Raw genomic sequence first — 22,750 nt, 5'->3', positions numbered from 1 at the left:
TTAATCAAGTTAAAATTAAACAGCCACAAATGGCTAGTGGTAACTATATTGAACAGCACAGCTCTAAAGCATCAAGGCTTTCAGTAACACGACAACGTTTTGACAAACTAAAGAGTCACGCAATAAATATTTGCCGTCATCGATAACCTTTATCCACCCTCCCTTCTAGCTCTTCTCAAGTAAGAACACAGAACTAAAACAGCAACAATAAAAAAGCCCACATGACTTTTTACAGCAATCTCCCTTGAATAAAACTAGTAATTTTTAATATATACGAGTGGCATAGTCAAAGATGAAAAATAAACTAAAACCAGCAAAATGAAGAATTAGAAATAAGCATACCAGAAGTTATTTATGTTTAATGCTTAAAAGTCTGAATGCACAAACAATCTACCATTATAGAAGTACTGGTGGTCAATACAATGCATTAGAACTATGTACAATGCACAGTTTAGTATCAAAATCTTTCTACACTGTAGAGTTTTACGAAACTGTTAAAGACATCAAACACTAAGCACTTAAGACACCATTTTTTTTTTCCTGCTACCACATTAGGAACGTCAATGGACAATCCATTTCAACTTGCAGCATCCATCCATTTCTAGTATGAAATTAAGTAATTTTCTACTTATACAATAAAGTTTATCTACACAGTTCTCTTGATTTTGATCCATAGCAGCAAAGGCACTGTACATCAGCAGATCCACAGACTTAAAAGATTTTTAAAGCATTCAAACAAAAAATAATAATAAAAAAAAGGAGTCACATATCATAGTTTAACAGCAACAACAACAACATAAAAGATAACAACAATGTTTCTGGCACAATGGCACAGCCTGTGTCCATTTCAGGGACATCCAGCTAAGACATGGAAAGAACCGGAGGTAAAGAAAGCAAGTCCTCATCCCAGGTGAGAGTCCATTCTTTCTGATTTTCAGAGGGAGGTCCTTGCAAATCCTCCTCTGCTCCTTGTCTTGTAAAAGACTTGACTTGCACAGTGGGAGGACTCCTCCCCTGAATCTGTGCGGTTCCCAAAGAACATGCCAAAAAATAACCCATCATTTCTCGTAATGACAAAACTGCCCAAAGGTATACATCTCCCTCTGCAAAGAAATGTGGCAAAAATACCCAGAAGGGATTAAGTTCTCCCTTTGAGGCCAAATTTAATTTGTTCATATGTCTATAATACAATAAAAAAAAATTAAAAACATATTACAAAGACACTTGTCAACAAGTCAAAAAAAGAAAAAAAGAAAAAGTCCAATTACTTTTATCGAATATAATCTAAAGCTATAGATATATTGGTTAAAGTTGTCCAAATAGACTCAAATGAATATGACATGGTCTGTCACCTTCTAATTGTTCAAATTTCCAAACATCTTTAAAATAAGTAAAAAACAAAAACATCTAACAACACAGCAACATATTGCTTCCATATGTAATTATACATTTCACATCTCTATACAGTCATTAGTCTACATTTAGTGACATTTTTAATCAGTTATTTTAAACCTTCCTTTCCCCTCCTTTGCCAAAAAAAGGGGGGGAGGGGTATCAAATACAACGCATCTTCATTATCAATGCAGGAGCAGACAGCTTTATTTAGTCAGTCATTGTTAGAAAGCCTTCTTTAAACAAAATAAATATATTACAGATATAATACATAATTAAAGATTCCTTTCACTGTTAAGTAGGGTTATCCGTGTTCTTCCGAGTAGATAGCTGAAGATTTGGTATCACAGGTTCTTAACGAGTATTCACAATTCAACAGCAGGGAGGAAGTGGGGGAAGGCAGGGACTGAGCTCCACGACTGCAATGAGTACTGGAAATCCTTGGTTTCAGATGCGGGGGAACAGAAGGATGACAGAACAAAGTGCTACAAGGAGGAGTCCAGTTTGCATGAAGATTTGTCCTTAATAAATAACTTCATAAACCGTGGCCTTCTTATCCCCAGAGCCAGTGACAATGTATTTGTCATCCACAGAAATGTCACAGCTGAGCACCGATGAAGATTCTTTGGACTGGGAAAGAGACACACAAACACATTAAAGACTGAAAGGAAACCCACGAGTACCGAGAGGCAGGACTGGAGGATCTGGAGCAAAAAGAAGCATAACATGTTCCCTTGACCAAAACAGGAGCCTAAGCGAGGAAAGGCAGTCCTGGCCGCTGATGAAGGAAGGCTCTACTTCAAAGCCTAGTCTCCAGCTAAGAGCAGAGGGTTCTCAGTGTGAAAACCCTCGCCTTCACTCGGATGGCCTGGATGCAGACGGAGCTGCAGAATGCTAGACACGTCACTTAACCTGTCGTGGCCCTCACTTTCCTTAGAAGAGGTAATTAGGTAGAGACAGCTTACCTGTCTGCCACGACAGAAGGTGGGGTGGCCTCAGAGTCCAGGTGAGGTAATAATGGGGAACCGTATTGAAAATACTATAGTTCTTGAGATAGGGAATGTAAGAATATCTCTAACATAAAACCTCGTTGTTCCCTATGTAAAAATAGAATGTAAATGTGCAAGTGGGGAGGAGTTCAATAGTTAGGAAGAAAAATGTTACCACTCTTGTTAGAGCTCCAAATACCATGTTCAACTACACCCACTGCAAAGCAGTCACGGTTAACGTTTAACTAAACTGTGCTAAACAAACAAACCCCACAGGATTTTAACTGGGACTTTGAACAGTTAAAAAATAAACGTTTGACATGCAGATGCTAACCCACTACCAGTGTTTCTCAAACTTTTGGAACGCAACCTGTAATAAATACATTTTACTTCACAACCCAGAGACCCGAGACATAATTTTACTTCATAACCCAGAGAAACGAGATATAATACTTATACTCACTACAAAAAATATACTCTTAACATTTTTTAATTTCATTTTTTAAAGAAGTGCTGGTTGGGACCATCTGAAAGGTTGTGATCGACAATACAAAAACCACTGTATTACATTATAAACTTCATGACAGTAAGAATCTGCTATTTTTGTCCTATTATCTTGCACAGTACTTTCACTCAATATATGCAGCTTTAGATTCAAATGAATTAATCTCCTCTACGACTTAGTACCACATGGTCAAGAAAACTGCAACGCTGTTATGTTATTCCTAAAAAAAGACCACCACCTAGAAAATAACATCCTAAATACAGAAGATTAAAAAGGAAATCTTCTTTAACTGGCCTATGAAATTCTCACCTACTAGCAGGAGAGAAGAGAGAGATTTGTATGTGAGTGTGTATCATGCCTACAATCTGGTTCTCCTGCAAATAATTCCACAAACTACACAAAGTACCACTGAGTTAATAAGAATAAAAGTTCATAAAATTAATCAAGATTTATTACACTTTTCCACAGCACTCTTTTGGGGGCGGGAAATCAGGAATAACAACACGAATGAATATTCAAGCAAAATGCTCAAATTTTAAACAAAAATTTTAAAAGCCATAATTAAAATTAAATAAACAAATAAATTACACAGAAGACATGAAACTGCTACTCTAACACGTAAAAAGGGATGGGGCGTGAAGAGCCAGTTAGGGCCACGGGCACGGCACCTTGGCTCTGAGCTCAAAGAGAACGGGACACAACTCCTGGCGGCACAGCTTGCAGCTGGGACCCTAGTCTCCCCCTCAGGCACAGTTTTCTTCTCTGTGCGACGGGAGTGACACTAGCTCCGACCTCCTAGGACACGTGCGTTATTAACCTGCGAGAACGCACAGAGAACCAAGCAGTGAGCGCACAGTGAGTGAAGGCTACACAAGTGAAGTGTTACCTGGAATATACTGGCCCCGTAAGGTGTTCTCCAGGCATTCAGAAGGTTGTCCTTTCCCGTGCTTACAAACCATTTGCCTATAGGAACAGGGTTTCAAAAAAGGTAGTGTTTATTCCTTTGTCAGAGTCCCGAGACTTGTGTTACAGAGCATCAAATGATACATGGAAAACTCACCTAATCTGCAACAAATAAGAGTTTCTTTTCACTGGAAAAATAAAGCCCACTCTCCTAGATTTAATGAGTCATTTATACTTAGGGCAAGGATAAAGTGGATAAACTGCAGAAAATTACATGGTATTAGGGAAGTAGGCATATGTGAGGAGGTAATATAATTCTGAAGAGGGACATGCCAATGAACTAAAGACCGGACTTGAAATGAATCAGGAGGAAGGAGGAATGACAGGCAGTGGACGCCAGGGGCCTGCTTACCACAGTGGGCGAACTTGAGTGACAGGACGCAGCTCTCGTGGAGATGGAGCTGGTACTTGTCGGGCTTGGTGACGTGCAGCACCTCCACGTTGCTGTTCTCCATCCCCACCGCCAGCCACTCTCCAGTTGGGCAGTAGCCCAGAGAAAAGATCTAGAATTAAAACAGGTGATGGTGATGATGGCTACAGAGGACACACTTCCTTTAAAGGGGAGGCACTGCTTCCTCCGGGGATACTACTTAAATAATGAAGGAAATCAAGATAATGTGAACTGTACAGGAAGAAATCAAAGTCAAAGGTGTGATCCCAAGTAATGAGTCAGATCTCCACAATCTAAGTTACTAATCAATTGTGTGAAATTCAAAGACCTACAGAGTAATGGTCATTGAAATAAAAACCTGCTAAAGCCTGTAATAAATGAAATTTTTTCTGTCCTTCAATAAAATATATACTGTTGTATTTTCACAGAAAACAACAAAATTTTTAGTTATCTAATTCTGAGTCAAAAGTGACTCTGTCACATGGTCAATGAATTGCCTCTGAAGTCTCTCATATATTTCACAAAACCAGGTCTCTAAAATGTCACGTGCACGAGTGCGCACCTGGGAGGTGAAGTCGTGCTGCTGCAGCTGCCGCCCTTCGCGCAGGTCCCAGGACCGGACCGTGTTGTCCAAGCCGCCCGTCCAGAGCTTGGTGCCATCGTTAGAAATGTCAATACAGCTGGCCCCGTCTGTGTGGCCCTGGAACTGCCTGAAGATGTCAACATGGAGAAAAGTCCTTCAACAGTTAATTTTTAGGTGAACTCAGTTTAGAATTCCTCAGCCATCAATTTCATTACAGGCCCTATTGGCAGATTTCCTTTTGGTTTATTATATTTTCTATTATTCAAAGTAATAACAAGGCATATAGGTAGAGAGATTAAAGTTTAATTGAGATGCTGAAATCTCCTGCACGTTTTGTTTATTTCTGAACACTTAGGAAGTCCTCTTCAAATTACTCTTATGCTAAAACACAACTGAAACAACTGATGGAAAAAAAATCTCCATCTGAATCAAAAGAAAACACAGCCACATGAAAATGAACTAATCAAAGACACAATCCGAGACCTATTCTGTCAGTGTGATATAAAAGGAGGAGAGAATTTCAGAGGATGTAAGGAGTCGTTTCCCTTCTAAAAGCCCTGGGGATGGGCACAGAGAGCAGCAGAACGAATTCTGCCAGCGAGCAGCAGCGCAGCTGTAGGCGGCTGTGCCAGGTGGAAGGCCGCGCTCTCAAGTAAGGAGTGTGCAAAGAGCCTCCGTGTGACTCAGCTGCCCCAGGAGCAGGCAGAATGTACGAAAGACACGGGGGCTGGGGCTTAGAAGCAGTTCCTCAGAAGAGCCTTACCCAAAAGGGGAAAAAGTGATAACTATTTTGTTTTTGGAAGCATTTATAGAGCTCCGTCCTGCAAAATACGTTACAGACGGACAGCAGGGGCCTCTTCTCCTTCCACCCTCCCCTGGACCTGTAGCTGGGCTCCATCACACCCTCTGCACACCCGTTAGTGGATCACACCTCTGGCTTCCTGCTCTCTCAGGTGCTGACATCTGGAGACACACGTGTTTCAGGGCTTTTCCTATCAGTGCCGATCCTACACAACCTCATTTCTAAACAGACATAGTTATGTCTATCCATCCTGTAAGGTGGGACAACAGATTACGTAGATCATTTCAGGGTGAGGCGCACCCAACACAATGCCTGGGCCCAGGGTAAGAGCTCAATGATCATTTGTCGGAGGAAAGAATGTGTCAGATACACACAGCACCAAGGACTGCACCACGCACTGTGAACCTTCTCAGTGAGTACCTACTGACAACGACGGTTTGTTAGCACAGGTGGCAAACGACGTATGTCTAACGAGCTCATGAGGTCATGGGCACCTTATGTGCATTAATTATGTAAAACTGACCTCTTGGGACTTCCCTCGTAGTGCGGTGGTTAAGAATCCGTCTGCCAATGCAGGGGACACGGGTCCGGGAAGATCTCACATGCCGCGGTGCAACTAAGCCCGTGTGCCACAACTACTGAGCCTGCGCTCTAGAGCTCGCGAGCCACCAACTACTGAGCCTGTGTGCCACAACTACTGAAGCCTGCGTGCCTAGAGCCCGTGCTCCGCAACAAGAGAAGTCACCGCAATGAGAAGCCCGCGCGCTGCAACTAGAGAAAGCCCACACACAGCAACGAAGCCCCAACACAGCCAAAGATAAGTAAGTACATAAATAAATTTATGAAAAAGAAAAATAAATAAAATTGACCTCCTATTTTAAAACCTGAATTGGTGATTGATGCTTCGTATAATTAAAAAAAAAAAAAAAAAAAAAAAAGAAAGAAAACAATCCCTCATCCGATACAAGTTCAAATGGTGCAGAAGACAAGATTTTACAGCATCTTAAAACGGCGCTATTCTTAACAATGTTTAGTAAGACAGCTGTGTTTCATTTTTTTAAAAAGACACACACACAGCTCTCCGGCACAGCACAGGCAAATTCAGTGCCCTGGTCAGGGACCCTGCTGACCCACCTCACCAGCGTCTGGTTGTGCAGGTCCCACACGGCGATGTTGCCGTCGCTGCAGCATGAGAAGCAGACCTTGGAGTCGGGGCTGATGGCCAAGGCGTAGCAGGCGGGGGCCGAGGACGTCAGCTCTGCCTTGATGCGCGGGGTGGGAGCCGCCAGGTCCCAAATGGACAGGGTACTGGCTTCCCCTCCCACAATTAGGGTGCGACCATCAGGGAGTAATCGGCAGGAACGGATGTAGTTATCCCTGTTCTGTAGAGACAAAACCCATCAAGAGGTTACTCATGAGGAAAGGAAAACAGCATTAACATGAGAGCAGAAATCCATAAAAGTATTGTGTTCCCTCCTGGTTTCAATGAGCTATTTTCACTTATGACAATGATAAAGTAGATTAATGCTAGTAAATTACATGAAATTAAGGAAGTACTTAAACTTGATCTACAAAATTCAGTACTGACATATTTAATCTTAATTAGCATGAAAACGCAAAGATCTAGACCCACTCTCGGCACCAGCAAATCAACCAGCCGCCTGAGTCATTTGCACACGCAGACGCAGCAGCCCTCACAACCCTGGAGGGGCCCCACCGGGAACCGGGTACACTCGGCCTGGCTGCTGAAAGGCCCTGTTTCTGCCGCCAAACAAGTGCCAGGGAGTTAGAGACCTTGTGGTCCCTTCCGTTCGCCTGGCCCTGCATTACCTGGCCAAGGGGCAGCACGGGCTTGATTAAGCAGCACCAACTGGAGGCAAGGCTTGACAAAGGCGTGTTACGTGACAGAAGACACCACCTCCTCCCAGCTCGTGAGGTTATGGGAATCTTGTGCAGCTACCTTAAACTGACCTAGCATCGTGCTGCCACGAAACATTCTACTGCTGGTCCAAGGATGAAAATCAAACTGAAATTTCCTAAATAACCCGAGGACGAATACCCATGAGACAGCTAATGGGGTAGCTAGTGTTTGCCACGTGAAGTATTAAGTTACTCTTGTCTCATAATGTGACAGATTCTGATACTTGGGTGCACTCTCACAGAAACCACCGTGGACTTGTAGTTTTCTTAAACTCCTTTATCAGACAGGAAAACAAGTGGTCTGCCTGCTCCCATGCACTGGGCAGGGTGAATGAAAACTGCACTGGAGCAAGTGCCACACGTGAAGAACCGGATAAATCCACCTTAAGTAACTGAGAGAAGACACACCTTCTCGTCAGCGCTCCTAGTCAAACAGCACAAACCACTGAAGACAACTACCCACTTGGGATCAATTCTGTGTGTTGCTGGTACATCCAGGTCCTATTTTCTGCATGAAGGCTTAAACCATGTTCATCCACGTTCACTCACCAGACAGTCGAGCTGAGAGACAGGGCTCTTGTTGCCGGGATGGCTGATGTCCCAGACCTTGACGCAGCCCTTCCCACCCGTGTACACGTGTCGTGTGGGGTTGCTGATGGTCACCGCGCACACCACCTCCCCGTGGTTCAGGGTGTTGATCTGGCGAGCGTGTCGGGGGATGCCGGGGCCAATGAGGGCGTCCGGGGGGAAGGGGACAGGCTGCATCTGACCGTCTGCAGTAACGTGGAAGGAGTATGCTCTAAGGCAGTGGCGAGGAGAAAAGACAGGAAAGGGAGAATGCAAAAAATGTTACTTAACTGATCACTGTAATGAGACGAGAAATAAAACATTTTCAGTGCTACGTATGATTTGCAAACAAGTCAAATTTACTGCATATGGTGGAAAGAACATAACTTTCAGAGCCACAGAGCTAAATCTATGATCAAATATCGTGTCAACTCTTCGCTAGCTGCTGTGTGACATCAGTAGTTACATAACCTCTCTGAACCTTACTTGGTTCTGATCTTTAAAATGGAGTGAATGCTACCTACGCTTCTTAGAGAATTAAATAAGATCACCAATGCCCAGCATAGTAACTACTCCTCCAGGGCACTCGACAAACTTGCATTGCCTTCTACTTCCGGTGATTCAGAAGGCTGTGATAAGATTTTAACCTACAGATCACTTCACTCCAATCAAGTGACTTACTAATGAAAATCAGTAAGCTAAAATTATGAAGTTTTAAGATGATAAGAGGATCTAGGCCTAGATACTGAAATGGCATATGACCTACCAAAAAATGAAAAAAAATTTTTGGATCAAGTCCCATCAGACTTGACAATAACAAATCCTAGTAATCCCACTCCCAGTGGAATTAGAACCTAAAAAAAGCATCCTGTGTGACTGCCCCAGAGGCCCACCTGTGAATTCCTATCAGTACCTCCATCTCCAGGTCATTTCCAGGGAAAACCCTCCAGTTGTGAAAGCATTTGGCTCTAAAATGCAACTTAAGTTAAAGCATCTCCCTCAACAGACACCTGTATTCTTAAGGCACTGAAGTCAGGGAACAGTCAGCAAGTGAGGCCGCTGGGATGCATGCTGGGTTTCAGGAGGCAGGAGATGTCGGTGGTAGGCAGGAGGGAGCAGGGCCTGTCTTGGGGAACCATCACGGGCAGTAGCCCACTTTGGAGATGATGGCATTGTCTTTGGCACGGAGCTTCAGAATGTGCTCCGTTTACGGGAAGAAGTTTATGAAAGACATACCAAGGGAAAACATTTGTGGGTGAACAAAGGACAGGAGCTTGGACCTATCAGGGAAGTTTTAGAATCAAAACAGTTTAGAGTTCCTTAACGCAAAAATCTACAGGCTAGCCACACGCATCAAAATTCAGACCATTATTGAGGGGACATCATCAACAAAGTCCCAAATGTCCCCAGAAAGGATGTGGCTGTGGCAGATTTGGGGACCAGAGGGCAGAGGGCTTTCTCTCTCTCTGTAGATTACGCAGAGAAGTGGGTTAGAACTGGGCTGTAGAAGAGAAGGAGTATGTCGGATTGCTGAGGCGGAGGTGGTGGGAAGCTAGGAAGACAGGAGATATATTCCTGTGGTCGAAGCAACGGACTTGGAGACATGTTGGCCGCGTGGCCTGGGAGAGAGAGATGCCGAGCAGGGCTCTCAGGCTCGGAACCCAGGTGGCTAGGTAGGCCACAATACACTAGTGAAGGTGACAGGGAAGCATAACCGAAGGGTACACACGTGCGGAGGTAAATGGTATGGTTTTCTTCAACCTGAGGGCAGGTGAGAACCCAAACATCTCAACCAGAAGTTGAGCACTCGGATTCAGAAGGGAGTTCAGATCAGAAAGATCGATGTGCGCTCATCCACAAAGAAGTGATAGTTGAAGCTAAAGGAGCAGAAAGAATAATCCTGGGGCAGATTATGTAATGAGTAGACTAGATGCAAAATTTAAGAAAATGCTTACAACATGTAGGGGACCTCCAGCAAGAGCAGTCAGAGAGGTAGATAATCAGGAGAGACAATAACATGGAAGGGGGAGTAGATGGTCAGTCACATATTTCTTGGGTTATCCCAGTGTGAGAAGCACTTGGGGATGCAACAGAAAGGACTGGGGATACAAGAGAGAAAAAACCCCACCTACCCCCTATTCTCCAAAAGTTACCTTCTGGGGTCTGGGGGTAGGTGGCAGGTGGGCTGAGGGGCTGATTCATTAGTGAGATACTAACATATATAAAGATTAAAATGTCAGATGGTCAATGCTATGAACAATGGACAGGCCACGTACTCTGGGAATTTGACAAAGTGAGAAGAACAGGGAAATTCATGGCAATGGGGCTGCAATATAAAGAACAGGTATTAATTTCCTTGGCCAAGAAAGGAAGATGGTATGAGGAGGAGTATGGTACACTGAAGGCCAGAGGGAGATAGGACGCTTACACTATTCACTTAGTCAGAAAATATTTATTAAATACCCAACATGAGTCAGGTACTATTAGATGCTGGGGAATCAGAGGTGAATAAGATATTCAAAGTCCCTATCCTCCAGAGTCTACATCCTAGAAGGGAAAAGAGCTAATATATAAGCTGATAAATCAGTAACCTCAGACGGCAGTAAATGTGCTCTCTCTCTCTCTCTCTCTCTCACACACACACACACACACACACACACACACACACACACAGAGTTTCAGATAAAAGAGACGGAAGGCACGCAGCAAGGTCCGGGGCGGTGTGCAAGCTGAGAGCTGAGGGAGGACCTAGTCTTGCACGCATAGCGAAGGGAGGGGGCAGTCAATGCAAGTCTTAGAAGCAGCAGCAAGGGAGAAAGCCAGGGGCACTCAGGGGAGAGTGACAGGCTGCAGAGGGGTGCAGCCTGGCCATGTGAAAAAGGGCCTCATAGGCTGTGAGGCGGAGTTTGGGCTGTTATTCCGAGTGGAGTGGGAAGTCACTGGAGACTTGTGTGTGGGGCAGTGAGCGCCATGATTCAGTTCATGTTTTCAAAGGATTGCTCTGGTTGCTGGGGGAAGCATGGATTGTAGGTGGCAGAATGGAAGAGGGAAAACTAGTCAGGGGGCTAGTGCAGCAATCTAGGGGGAAGCTAGTAGCCAGGGCTTGAGAGACAGTTAGAAAGCTGGGAACGGATCTGCAATTCAAGATTTCTCTGGGTAGAGGCAGAGAAGGCTGTACTGGATGGCATGCGTGGATCCTGGAGGTGACAGTGAGGGCTGATGACAAGGTCTTCTTTGGGGTCTACAAGTAGGTAACTGAAGTCAAGAAGGGCAGAGGTTCACTAGAGGTGATGTGGCCCAAGCCCTGAGATGATGTTACTGGGGGGCTGACCTTGTGAGCAGCAGTGACACCCAGGATGACGGCAGGCTCTGAGTGGACCAAGTGTCAAGTTTTTAATTAATTCGGAAATCTCCCAACAAGGCTGAGGAGGGAGTAGAGACCCATGGCACAGGTCTGAAAGGGGTTGGGTTTTCACAAGAAGGTAGAATGAGTTCAGTTCTGGAAGAGACTGGAAAGGAACAGGAGGTGGGGGAGGGAATCAACCATAGCCATTATCAGCCCTGCCACTGGCTCCGACTGCTGATGTGAAGTAAATGAAAGGGCACCCCTTGGAGGGCTGCAGGTGAAGGGGTTCCCTTGGGAGAGAGCCAGGCATCAGTTCAGGCAAGGAGGGGAAGGCAGTAATGCTTGTAGAGAAAGGCTGAGATTCTGAGGGATGACGATGGAGACAAAGGCTAACTGATTTAGCAATTAAGAGGTCATGACGACTAAATCTTAAAGAAAGAAAAAGGAAGATTATTCCAAGTTTAGAGATGGTGTTATACATTCTTAATGATAATCTCCTTGAAAAGACATCCCTTCTCTCCCCTCTAGAATAACTAAATGGTTTTTAAAGAGTCTTGAGAATTTAAATAGTTAAGAAATCAGGCACACCATTTCTTTTGAGGTTTTCAATATGACATTATTCAACTCAACCACAACCACTCTGTGAGCACCTACTATGTTCCTGTAACTCCCTTATTAAGAATTTCAAGAGCCTAATTGCATTAAGGATATAACGTAGCCCCTTGTTTACTATTAATATATATAAGACACTCAAAACTGGAAGAAAGAAAGCTCTAGTACATACTTATCATCAGATTTCAACAAACTCTTTGATGTGTAGCTAGCAAAGAGTACTGGAATGTGTAATGAAAGCCAACTTTCCTAGAAATTAGGGAGGCCCAGGCTTGAAAAACTTTTCTTTTTCTACCTAATTAAATGCATCGGTACTCCTTATCCACATATTCTGATTTAGACGTCATGCTGAGATACAGTATCAGGTAAGACACTTGCCTTGCCCATAAGTGGCTTGTAATCTAGGAAGCATGATGAGAAAAGTATAGAAGTGATTACAATACCAGGTGCAAAATGGGAAGGATGAAGTTCTGTGGTGGTTCCAAAACCAAAAATAAAGCTTATGTTTCATGAGAGACACGGTACTGGAGATGGGTTTTAGAGAATGGACGGATTTTACCAAAGAGGGAGGAAGATGGAAAAACCATTCCAGGTGGAGGGAGCAGCTCTAAAAGGAAGAGGTGAAATGATGTGGGAAAGTCCTGGATTGGTTTTAATTGGAGAATGCATTTATTCAACAATGACCCAACAAAGTAAGTGGTTGAAGGAGCTGGCCCGAGCACAGCCTGATAAAATACACTGCACGCGCACGTGCGCGCACACACACACACACAAAACGTATAAAAGGGAGGGGGAGGGCCTAGAAGGTCAGCCTGAGAATTTCACAAACAGAATTTACTGAAGAGTGTTTTTAGGAGGAGAAGGAGTGGGACGTTACTGGGGCAAAGCCACTCACAGAATAAATTTGGTGGCAAGGAGTACAGTGGATAGGGGGAATAAGAGACAATTATTTGAATAATCTAGACGAGAGGCAATGGGGGCCCTGAACTAGGCAAGGAGAAGGATGACACACTAGAAGTAACTGGATATGAAACTGCGTAGGACTCAACTAATGAGATGTGAGGAAGAAGCCAATAATAGCTGAGTTTCTGAACTCAGGGAACAAGGAATGGAGTACTCTGAAAACCAGGCAAATTGGGAGGAACATCTAGTCTGGGGAAGCACTTTGTGAATATGATGAATTTGTAGTGCAAATAATACACACGCAAGATGCCTAGCTGAGATGTCCAACAAATAACTAAAAATACAGGGTTGGAAGGAATAGGTGCAGGGAGCCAGAGAAATTCTCTCTCGGCAGGCAAAGCTACTAAAAGCTAAGAGTGATCTCCAAGGGAGATGGTGAAAAGAACGGAAGTTTGGACTTTCTGACAGAACTATACTTCAAACAATTCCGACATCTGCAAATCTATGTTTAAAACATGTGTATCGAATTTGCTGTTTTATTTGGATCATCATCTTTCGATGAAACCCCAGCATAGTCGAGAAGATTCTTGGCCTTCCCACCTCCACCTCCCTCTATGAGAGGCCCACTTCTGTAATGCCATACTCAACATTTCCATGCTTTGCGACACCTTGCCCAAGTTTCCAATGTCTCATGAGATAGAACTAGACCTTGAATTCACAATGAAAGGTCTGGCTGTTGTACTGATACTTCAGGCAGGAGGACAGAAGACTGGGTTCTAGTAGCATGTGAACCCACTAGCAGGTTAGCCAGCCAACAAATACTTGAGGGTTTGCTGTGTGTCAGGAATTGTTCCTATTTTGAAAAATCTTGCTTTATAAAAACAAATAAAAACAACAACAGAGAAGAATTTCTGAATTCTGAGCGGCCTAAAACCCATAAATCTGAGATTTTTTGTTATGGCTGAAATCACATGTCATTTCCCATAATATAATTAGCACAATGGTTTTAATCAAATACTTTTACGCTATTTATAAAAGTCTCATATAAGTAGCAAGTGAGGAAAAAAGTCCACTTTTGGCTTGTGTTGAAATTAAACTCTGCTGTCATTCTAGTTAGTTACTGAGTGGAACCTTTGCTAATTCACCAGCATAAGCAAGTGGACCCAATGTAAATTATCAAATAAATGCTATTTTATTAATTAGTTTGGAACATGCATTTAATTATAATTTTTGATAATATCTAGCAATTATTCTGTAAAAATAATTAGGACAGAGATGTGCGACTGTTGTAAGTCTTTCTAGAGAAATGCAGTTACTTTGTGTGTGTGGTGAGTGAGGCCTTTAGGTGATTTATTATGTTTTATGTTCTAGCACAAAAAATAGTTTTCCTGTTGAAAAACATGTAGAAGTTTCACAACTCTGTAAAAATCTTTAATGAAAGTATTTCTCTCTATATGCATAAATGAGTGTGAATTTATATGCCTTGGTGGCTTGGTAACGACATACCAATGACAGGAACAGGGAGTCTAATTTACTCAGTCTAATCTCCTTGGGCCATCTCTGCCTCCCACTATGTTCTACTGCATGAGCAGTTGAAAGACGGGTAATGACCTGGGCAAAGCTCAAGGGGAAATGGTGCTGCAGTTGACTCAAGAGCCACTGCATATCAAACACTGTGCTAAACATATACCATATCATCTCATCCTCATGCCCTCCTTATCAGGGAGGTGACAGCCCTGCTTTAAAGATGAGCCAACTGAAGCTCACAATAAAGTCACTTCCTTCCTAGTGTCAACTGGCAGAGTCAGAATTCACACTTGGATGTGTCACACTCCAGAATTCATATTCTGTTGAACACACCACGCTCTCTTTGGGGTTCTTGATGTCATTTGCCAACTGCTTTCGGTGTGTCTCTGTCACTCCAGGAACAAAAATTCTCAGCCATGGAGATTGGTTCAAGATGGCAGATTAGAAGGACGTGCACTCACTCCCTCTTGTGAGAGCACTGAAATCACAACTAACTGCTGAACAATTATCGACAGGAAGACACTGGAACTCACCAAATAAGATACCCCACATCCAAAGACAAAGGAGAAGCCACAGTGAGATGGTAGGAGGGGCGCAATCACAATAAAATCAAATCCCATAACTGCTGGGTGGGTGACCCACAAACTGGAGAACACTTATACCACAGAAGTCCACCCACTGGAGTGAAGGTTCTCAGCACCACGTCAGGCTTCCGAGCTTGGGGGTCCGGCAATGGGAGGAGGAATTCCTAGAGAATCAGACTTTGAAGGCTAGTGGGATTTGATTGCAGGACTTCGGCAGGACTGGGGGAAACAGAGACTCCACTCTTGGAGGGCACACACAAAGTAGTGTGCACATCGGGACCCAGGGGAAGGAGCAGTGACCACAGGGGAGACTGAACCAGACCTACCTGCTAGTGTTGGAGGGTCTCCTGCAGAGGCAGGGGGTGGCTGTGGCTCACCTTGAGGACAAGGACACTGGCAGCAGAAGTTCTGGGAAGTACTCCTTGGTGTGAGCCCTCCCAGAGTCTGCCAATAGCCCCACCAAAGAGCCAGGTAGGCTCCAGTGTTGGGTTGCCTCAGGTCAAACAACCAACAGCGAAGGAACCCAGCCCCACCCATCAGCAGACAAGCAGATTAAACTTTTACTGAGCTCTGCACACCAAAGCAACACCCAGCTCTACCCACCAGCAGTCCCTCCCATCAGGAAACTTGCACAAGCCTCTTAGATAGCCTCATCCACCAGAGGGCAGACAGCAGAAGCAAGAAGAACTACAATCCTACAGCCTGTGGAACAAAAACCACATTCACAGAGAGAAAGACGAGATGAAAAGGCAGAGGGCTATGTACCAGATGAAGGAACAAGATAAAATCCCAGAAAAACAAATAAATGAAGTGGAGATAGGCAACCTTCCAGAAAAAGAATTCAGAATAATGATAGTGACGATGATCCAGGACCTTGGAAAAAGAATGGAGGCAAAGATCGAAAAGATGCAAGAAACATTTAACAAAGACCTAGAAGAAGTGAAGAACAAACACCTAGAAGAATTAAAGAACAAACAAACAGGGATAAACAATACAGTAACTGAAATGAAAAATACACTAGAAGGAATCAACAGCAGAATAACTGAGGCAGAAGAACGGATAAGTGACGTGGAAGACAGAATAGTGGAATTCACTGCTGTGGAACAGAATAAAGAACAAAGAATGCAAAGAAATAAAGACAGCCTAAGAGATCTCTGGGACAATATTAAATGTAACAACATTCACATTATAGGGGTCCCAGAAGGAGAAGAGAGAGAGAAAGGACCTGAGAAAATATCTGAAGAGATTACAGTCGAAAACTTCCCTGACATGGGAAAGGAAATAGCCACCCAAGTCCAGGAAGCACAGACAGTCCCAGGCAGGATAAACCCAAGGAGAAACATGCCAAGACACACAGTAATCAAACTGACAAAAATTAAAGACAAAGAAAAATTATTGAAAGCAACAAGGAAAACACAACAAATAACATACAAGGAAACTCCCATATGGTTAACAGCTGATTTCTCAGCAGAAACTCTACAAGCCAGAAGGGAGTGGCATGATATATTTAAAGTGATGAAAGGGAAGAACCTACAACCAAGATTACCCTGCAAGGATCTCACTCAGATTCGACAGAGAAATCAAAAGCTTTACAGACAAGCAAAAGCTAAGAGGATTCAGTACCACCAAACCAGTTCTGCAACAAATGCTAAAGGAACTTCTCTAAGTGGGGAACACAAGAGAAGAAAAGGACCTACAAAAACAAACCCATAACAATTAACAAAATGATAACAGGAACATACATATCGATAATTACCTTAATCGTGAATGGATTAGATGCTCCAAACAAAAGACACAGGCTCACTGAATGGATACAAAAACAAGACCCATCTATATGCTGTCTACAAGAGACCCACTTTAGACCTAGGGACACATACAGACTGAAAGTGAGGGGAGGGAAAACATATTCCATGCAAATGGAAATCAAAAGAAAGCTGGAGTAGCAATATTCATATCAGATAAAATAAACTTTAAAATAAAGAATGTTACAAGAGACAAGGAAGGACACTACATAATGATCAAGGGATCAATCCAAAAAGAAGATATAACAATTATAAATATATATGCACCCAACATAGGAGCACCTCAATACATAAAGCAACGGCTAATGGCTATAAAAGAGGAAATTGACAGTAACACAATAATAGTGGGGGACTTTAACACCTCATTCACACCAATGGACAGATCATCCAAAATGAAAATAAATAAGGAAACAGAAGCTTTAAATGACACAATAGACCAGATAGATTTAATTGATATTTATAGGACATTCCATCCAAAAACAGCAGATTACACTTTCTTCTCAACGGCGCATGGAACATTCTCCAGGATAGATCACATCTTGGGTCACAAATCAAGCCTCAGTAAATTTAAGAAAACTGAAATCGTATCAAGCATCTTTTCTGAACACAACACTATGAGATTAGAAAATCAATTACAGGGAAAAAAACGTAAAGAACACAAACACATGGAGGCTAAACAAAACGTTACTAAATAACCAAGAGATCACTGAAGAAATCAAAGAGGAAATCAAAAAATACCTAGAGACAAATGACAACAAAAACACGACGATCCAAAACCCATGGGACGCAGCAAAAGCAGTTCTAAGAGGGAAGTTTATAGCAATACAAGCCTACCTCAAGAAACAGGAAAAATCTCAAATAAACAATCTAACCTTACACCTAAAGGAACTAGAGAAAGAAAAACAAAGAAAGCCCAAAGTTAGTAGAAGGAAAGAAATCATAAAGATCAGAGCAGAAATAAATGAAATAGAAACAAAGAAAACAGTAGCAAAGATCAATAAAACTAAAAGCTGGTTCTTTGAGAAGATAAACAAAATTGATAAACCATTAGCCAGACTCATCAAGAAAAAGAGGGAGAGGACTCAAATCAATAAAACTAGAAATGAAAAAGGAGAAGTTACAACAGAAACCACAGAAATACAAAGAATCTTAAGAGACTATTAAAAGCAACTCTATGCCAATAAAATGGATAACCTGGAAGAAATGGACAAATTCTTAGAAAGGTACAACCTTCCAAGACTGAACCAGGAAGAAATAGAAAATATGAACAGACCAATCACAAGTAATGAAATTGAAACCGTGATTGAAAATCTTCCAACAAACCAAAGTCCAGGACTAGACGGCGTCACAGGTGAATTCTATCAAACATTTAGAGAAGAGCTAACACCCATCCTTCTCAAACTCTTCCAAAAAATTGCAGAGAAAGGAACACTCCCAAACTCATTCTATGAGGACACCATCACCCTGATACCAAAACCAGACAAAGATACTACAAAAAAAGAAAATTACAGACCAATATCACTGATGAATATAGATGTAAAAATCCTCAACAAAATACTAGCAAACAGAATCCAACAACACATTAAAAGGATTATATACCATGATCAAGTGGGATTTATCCCAGGGATGCAAGGATTCTTCAATATATGCATATCAATCAATGTGATACACCATATTAACAAATTGAAGAACAAAAACCATATGATCATCTCAATAGATGCAGAAAAAACTTTTGACAAAATTCTACACCAATTTATGATAAAAACTCTCCAGAAAGTGGGCAGAGAGGGAACCTACCTCAACAAAATAAAGGCCATATACGACAAACCCACAGCAAACATCATTCTCAATGGTGAAAAACTGAAAGCATTTCCGCTAAGATCAGGAACAAGACAAGGATGTCCACTCTCACCACTATTATTCAACACAGTTTTGGAAGTCCTAGCCACGGCAATCAGAGAAGAAAAAGAAATAAAAGGAATACAAATTGGAAAAGAAGAAGTAAAACAGTCACTGTTTGCAGATGACATGATACTACACATACAGAATCCTAAAGATGCCACCAGAAAACTACTAGAGCTAATCAATGAATTTGGTAAAGTAGCAGGATACAAAATTAATGCACAGAAATCTCTTGCATTCCTATACACTAATGATGAAAAATCTGAAAGAGAAATTACGGAAGCACTCCCATTTACCATTGCAACAAAAAGAATAAAATACCTAGGAATAAACCTACCTAGGGAGACAAAAGACCTGTATGCAGAAAACTATGAGACACTGATGAAAGAAATTAAAGATGATACCAACAGATGGAGAGACATACCTGTTCTTGGATTGGAAGAATCAATATTGTGAAAATGACTATACTACGCAAAGCAATCTACAGATTCAATGCAATCCCTATGAAATTACCAATGGCATTTTTTTACAGAAGTAGAACAAAAAATCTTAAAATTTGTATCGAGACACAAAAGACCCTGAATAGCCAAAGCAGTCTTGAGGGAAAAAAACAGAGCTGGAGAAATCAGACTCCCTGACTTCAGACTGTACTACAAAGCTACAGTAATGAAGACAATATGGTACTGGCACAAAAACAGAAATATAGATCAATGGAACAGGACAGAAAACCCAGAGATAAACCCATGCACATATGGTCACCTTATTTTTGAAAAAGGAGGCAAGAATACACAATGGAGAAAAGACAGCCTCTTCAATAAGTGGTGCTGGGAAAATTGGGCAGCTACATGTAAAAGAATGAAATTAGAACACTCCTTAACACCATACACAAAAATAAACTCAAAATGGATTCGAGACCTAAATGTAAGACTGGACACTATAAAACTCCTAGAGGAAAACATAGGAAGAACACTCTTTGACAAATCACAGCAAGATCTTTTTTGATCCACCTCCTAGAGTAATGGAAATAAAAACAAAAATAAACAAATGGGATCTAATGAAACTTAAAAGCTTTTGCACAGCAAAGGAAACCATAAACAAGACGAAAAGACAACCCTCAGAATGGGAGAAAATATTTGGAAACGAATCAACGGACAAAGGATTAATCTCCAAAATATATAAACAGCTCATGCAGCTCAATATTAAAAAAACAAACAACCCAATCAAAAAATGGGCAGAAAGCCGAAATAGACATTTCTCCAAAGAAGACATACAGATGGCCAAGAAGCACATGAAAAGCTGCTCAACATCACTAATTATTAGAGAAATGCAAATCAAAACTATAATGAGGTATCACCTCACACCAGTTAGAATGGGCATCATCAGAAAATGTATAAACAACAAATGCTGGAGAGGGTGTGGAGAAAAGGGAACCCTCTTTCATGGTGGGTGGGAATGAAATTGATACAGCCACTATGGAGAACAGTAGGGAGGTTCCTTAAAAAACTAAAAATAGAATTACCATATGACCCAGCAATCCCATTACTGGGCATATACCCAGAGAAAACCATAATTCAAAAAGACACATGCACCCGAATGTTCACTGCAGCACTATTTACAATAGCCAGGTCATGGAAGCAAGCTAAATGCCCATCGACAGACGAATGGATAAAGAAAATGTGGTACATATATATAATGGAATATTACTCAGCCATAAAAAGGAACAAAATTGGGTCATTTGCAGAGACGTGGATGGATCTAGAGAGTGTCATACAGAGTGAAGTAAGTCAGAAAGTGAAAAACAAATATCGTATATTAACGCATACATGTGCAACCTAGAAAAATGGTACAGATGAACCGGTGTGCAGGGCAGAAATAGAGGCACAGATGTAGAGAACAAACGTATGGACACCAAGTGGGGAAAGTGGTGGTGGGTGGTGGTGGTGGTGGGATGAATTGGGAGATTGGGATTGACATGTATACACTGATGTGTATAAAACGGATGAGTAATAAGAACTTGCTGTATAAAAAAATAAATAAAATTCAAAAATTAAAAAAAAAAAAAATTCCTCAGCCATCCTGAAACCCATCAACCTTCCTCCCAAAAGGATCTCAACAATTTTATAACGCTATGTGTCAAGACTGGGGGAAGGAAGGGAGCCCAGCTCAAGGCTCCGAAGTGCCTCCTGAATCAGACCAGCTGTGATTTTACAGTGGTTCAACTGGCCCAATCCCCACACTGAGACTGTTGTTGTTTCTTTAGATACACCTAACACACTTTCACCCATCGGGGCCTCTGGGCAGCAGCAGAGACGAGAAGCACCACCTCATCTGGTAGTGGTTACACTATAGTTCTGGGTGCAACTGCCGGTTAACTAAGTGGTAACTCTACAGTACCTGAAAACGGGATGATACCGCTTCCCTCAAGGAACCTCTCCATCCCCACAGGTTCATATGGTACTTGCAGGTATTCAGTTTATTTGATGAATCCTATGGCCTTGTTATTTAGTCACTGCTTGAGACAGACCAAACTTTCAGCTTCAAGTACACCAGGGTTCTTGGTCAACAAGACTTGTCAGTCAACAAGTGTTTGCAGAACACACACAAGTGCACGGAATTTTACAGTAATTGATATTTATACCTTCAACTCTCAAGGAACTCAAAGTCTAATTTGCCTTGCCTCCCTTATTAATCTGTCAAATACTTACTGAGCCCGCACTGTGTTTGATGCAACAGGGAAGTTTAGGGTAGAGTGTGTAGAGAAGTTACAGAAGGAAGGGCCAAGAACATGATCTATCAGGTGGAAAGTGAAGGAAGGGTCAAGGTCAGGGATGTTTAACACTGTGGAGCCAGCAACATGCGGAACAAAGAAGACACACAGGAAACAACAGGGTGACAACTAAATGCCTGAGTGTATAGCAGTGAATAAATAAGCAATGGGAGGTCAGTGAAGGGAGAGATTGGCACATGTCTTCATTCACTGAACAAGCATAAATTGTGAGCACCAATTGTGAAGATGAAGCCAAAGAGCCAAGAGAACTGTGCACAGGTAGTAACAGAAAGGTGCACTGGGCTAAAATGCAGGATGAGGAATGACATATGGGGAGAGGTTAGAACGTACAAGAAGAGGCTGGAACAACTGATGTGTCTGTCTTGCCTTCATAGCTCCAGGGGGTCATGAAAACAGAGGCTCCAAATACCCAGCTTACAGGACAAGAAGCCAACTGAGCAAGCCACCTTTTCCAGAAACACAAATGAGCGTAAGACCACACTTCTTTCTTTTCAGCCTTTGAAGTTTGGCACGTCTTTTCCTAACATGCTCAAAGTCTGAGCATCTAGGTTTGCACATAAGACGACGACTTCTTTCCAAGGCAACAAAAAGAAATGCCTTGAAATCAGTAACAGATGTAGAGAAGACCTGACTGCTGGAGATGCCTCAGCAATTTGCATTTCCATATTAGAAGCCTGAGATTTTAGATTGAAAATACAAACCCCCACCTCATTACCTCTTCCCTTGTGCTAAGAGAAAATGAAAAATACTTTGCAAAAAACAGCAACAAAACCACCCCACAAGCCGCAGGAACTTGCCAACACTGTCTAGCAGTGCTCAGAGTCCAAAGGGCCAGTGAGGGCCCAGACACACAGTGAGCACAAAGCACAGAGGCAGGTACTCACGGTTTTCCTCCTGGAATGCCTGTCAGGTTTGGAGGTATTGCTGGCACACGCATGTGATGGTGTGGATCAAATCCAACCTAAAATTTTTCCCAAGCAAGACAACAAAAACAAACATGGTTACATCAACTCATTGCATCCTACTCAGTATCTTTCCAAATCCTAGGAGAATAGATGCTTTAAAAATGTGATTTTAGAGATAAATACACAAGTACTGATTGATGAAATGATAGGATGTTCATGATTTCATGGTAACATACTTGGGGGTGGAACAAACATGAAAAAAACAGTAT

The 22,750-nt window shown here is 42.2% G+C and overlaps 1 protein-coding gene across 9 annotated transcripts in view; it reads right to left on the bottom strand.

The window, feature by feature from the left end:
- Window positions 1-343: 343 nt before the first annotated feature.
- The window catches only part of TLE4 (TLE family member 4, transcriptional corepressor), a 147,390-nt gene continuing 124,983 nt past the window's right edge, over window positions 344-22,750 (bottom strand). For all 9 annotated transcript variants that reach the window (XM_082401436.1, XM_082401435.1, XM_082401440.1 and 6 more), the window contains 7 exons: window positions 22,461-22,537; window positions 8,095-8,344; window positions 6,760-7,007; window positions 4,803-4,950; window positions 4,202-4,352; window positions 3,773-3,849; window positions 344-2,022 (listed from right to left, as the gene is read on the bottom strand). In XM_082401436.1, the coding sequence (XP_082257562.1) occupies window positions 1,915-2,022; window positions 3,773-3,849; window positions 4,202-4,352; window positions 4,803-4,950; window positions 6,760-7,007; window positions 8,095-8,344; window positions 22,461-22,537 (1,059 nt within the window). In that variant the 3' untranslated portion in view covers window positions 344-1,914. The remainder of the gene's footprint in view (window positions 2,023-3,772; window positions 3,850-4,201; window positions 4,353-4,802; window positions 4,951-6,759; window positions 7,008-8,094; window positions 8,345-22,460; window positions 22,538-22,750) is intronic.

This window comes from Balaenoptera borealis (assembly GCF_965194805.1).
Source record: "Balaenoptera borealis genome assembly, chromosome: 8".
Lineage (NCBI taxonomy): Eukaryota > Metazoa > Chordata > Mammalia > Artiodactyla > Balaenopteridae > Balaenoptera > Balaenoptera borealis.
This window is presented reverse-complemented; position numbering and strand designations above follow the sequence as displayed.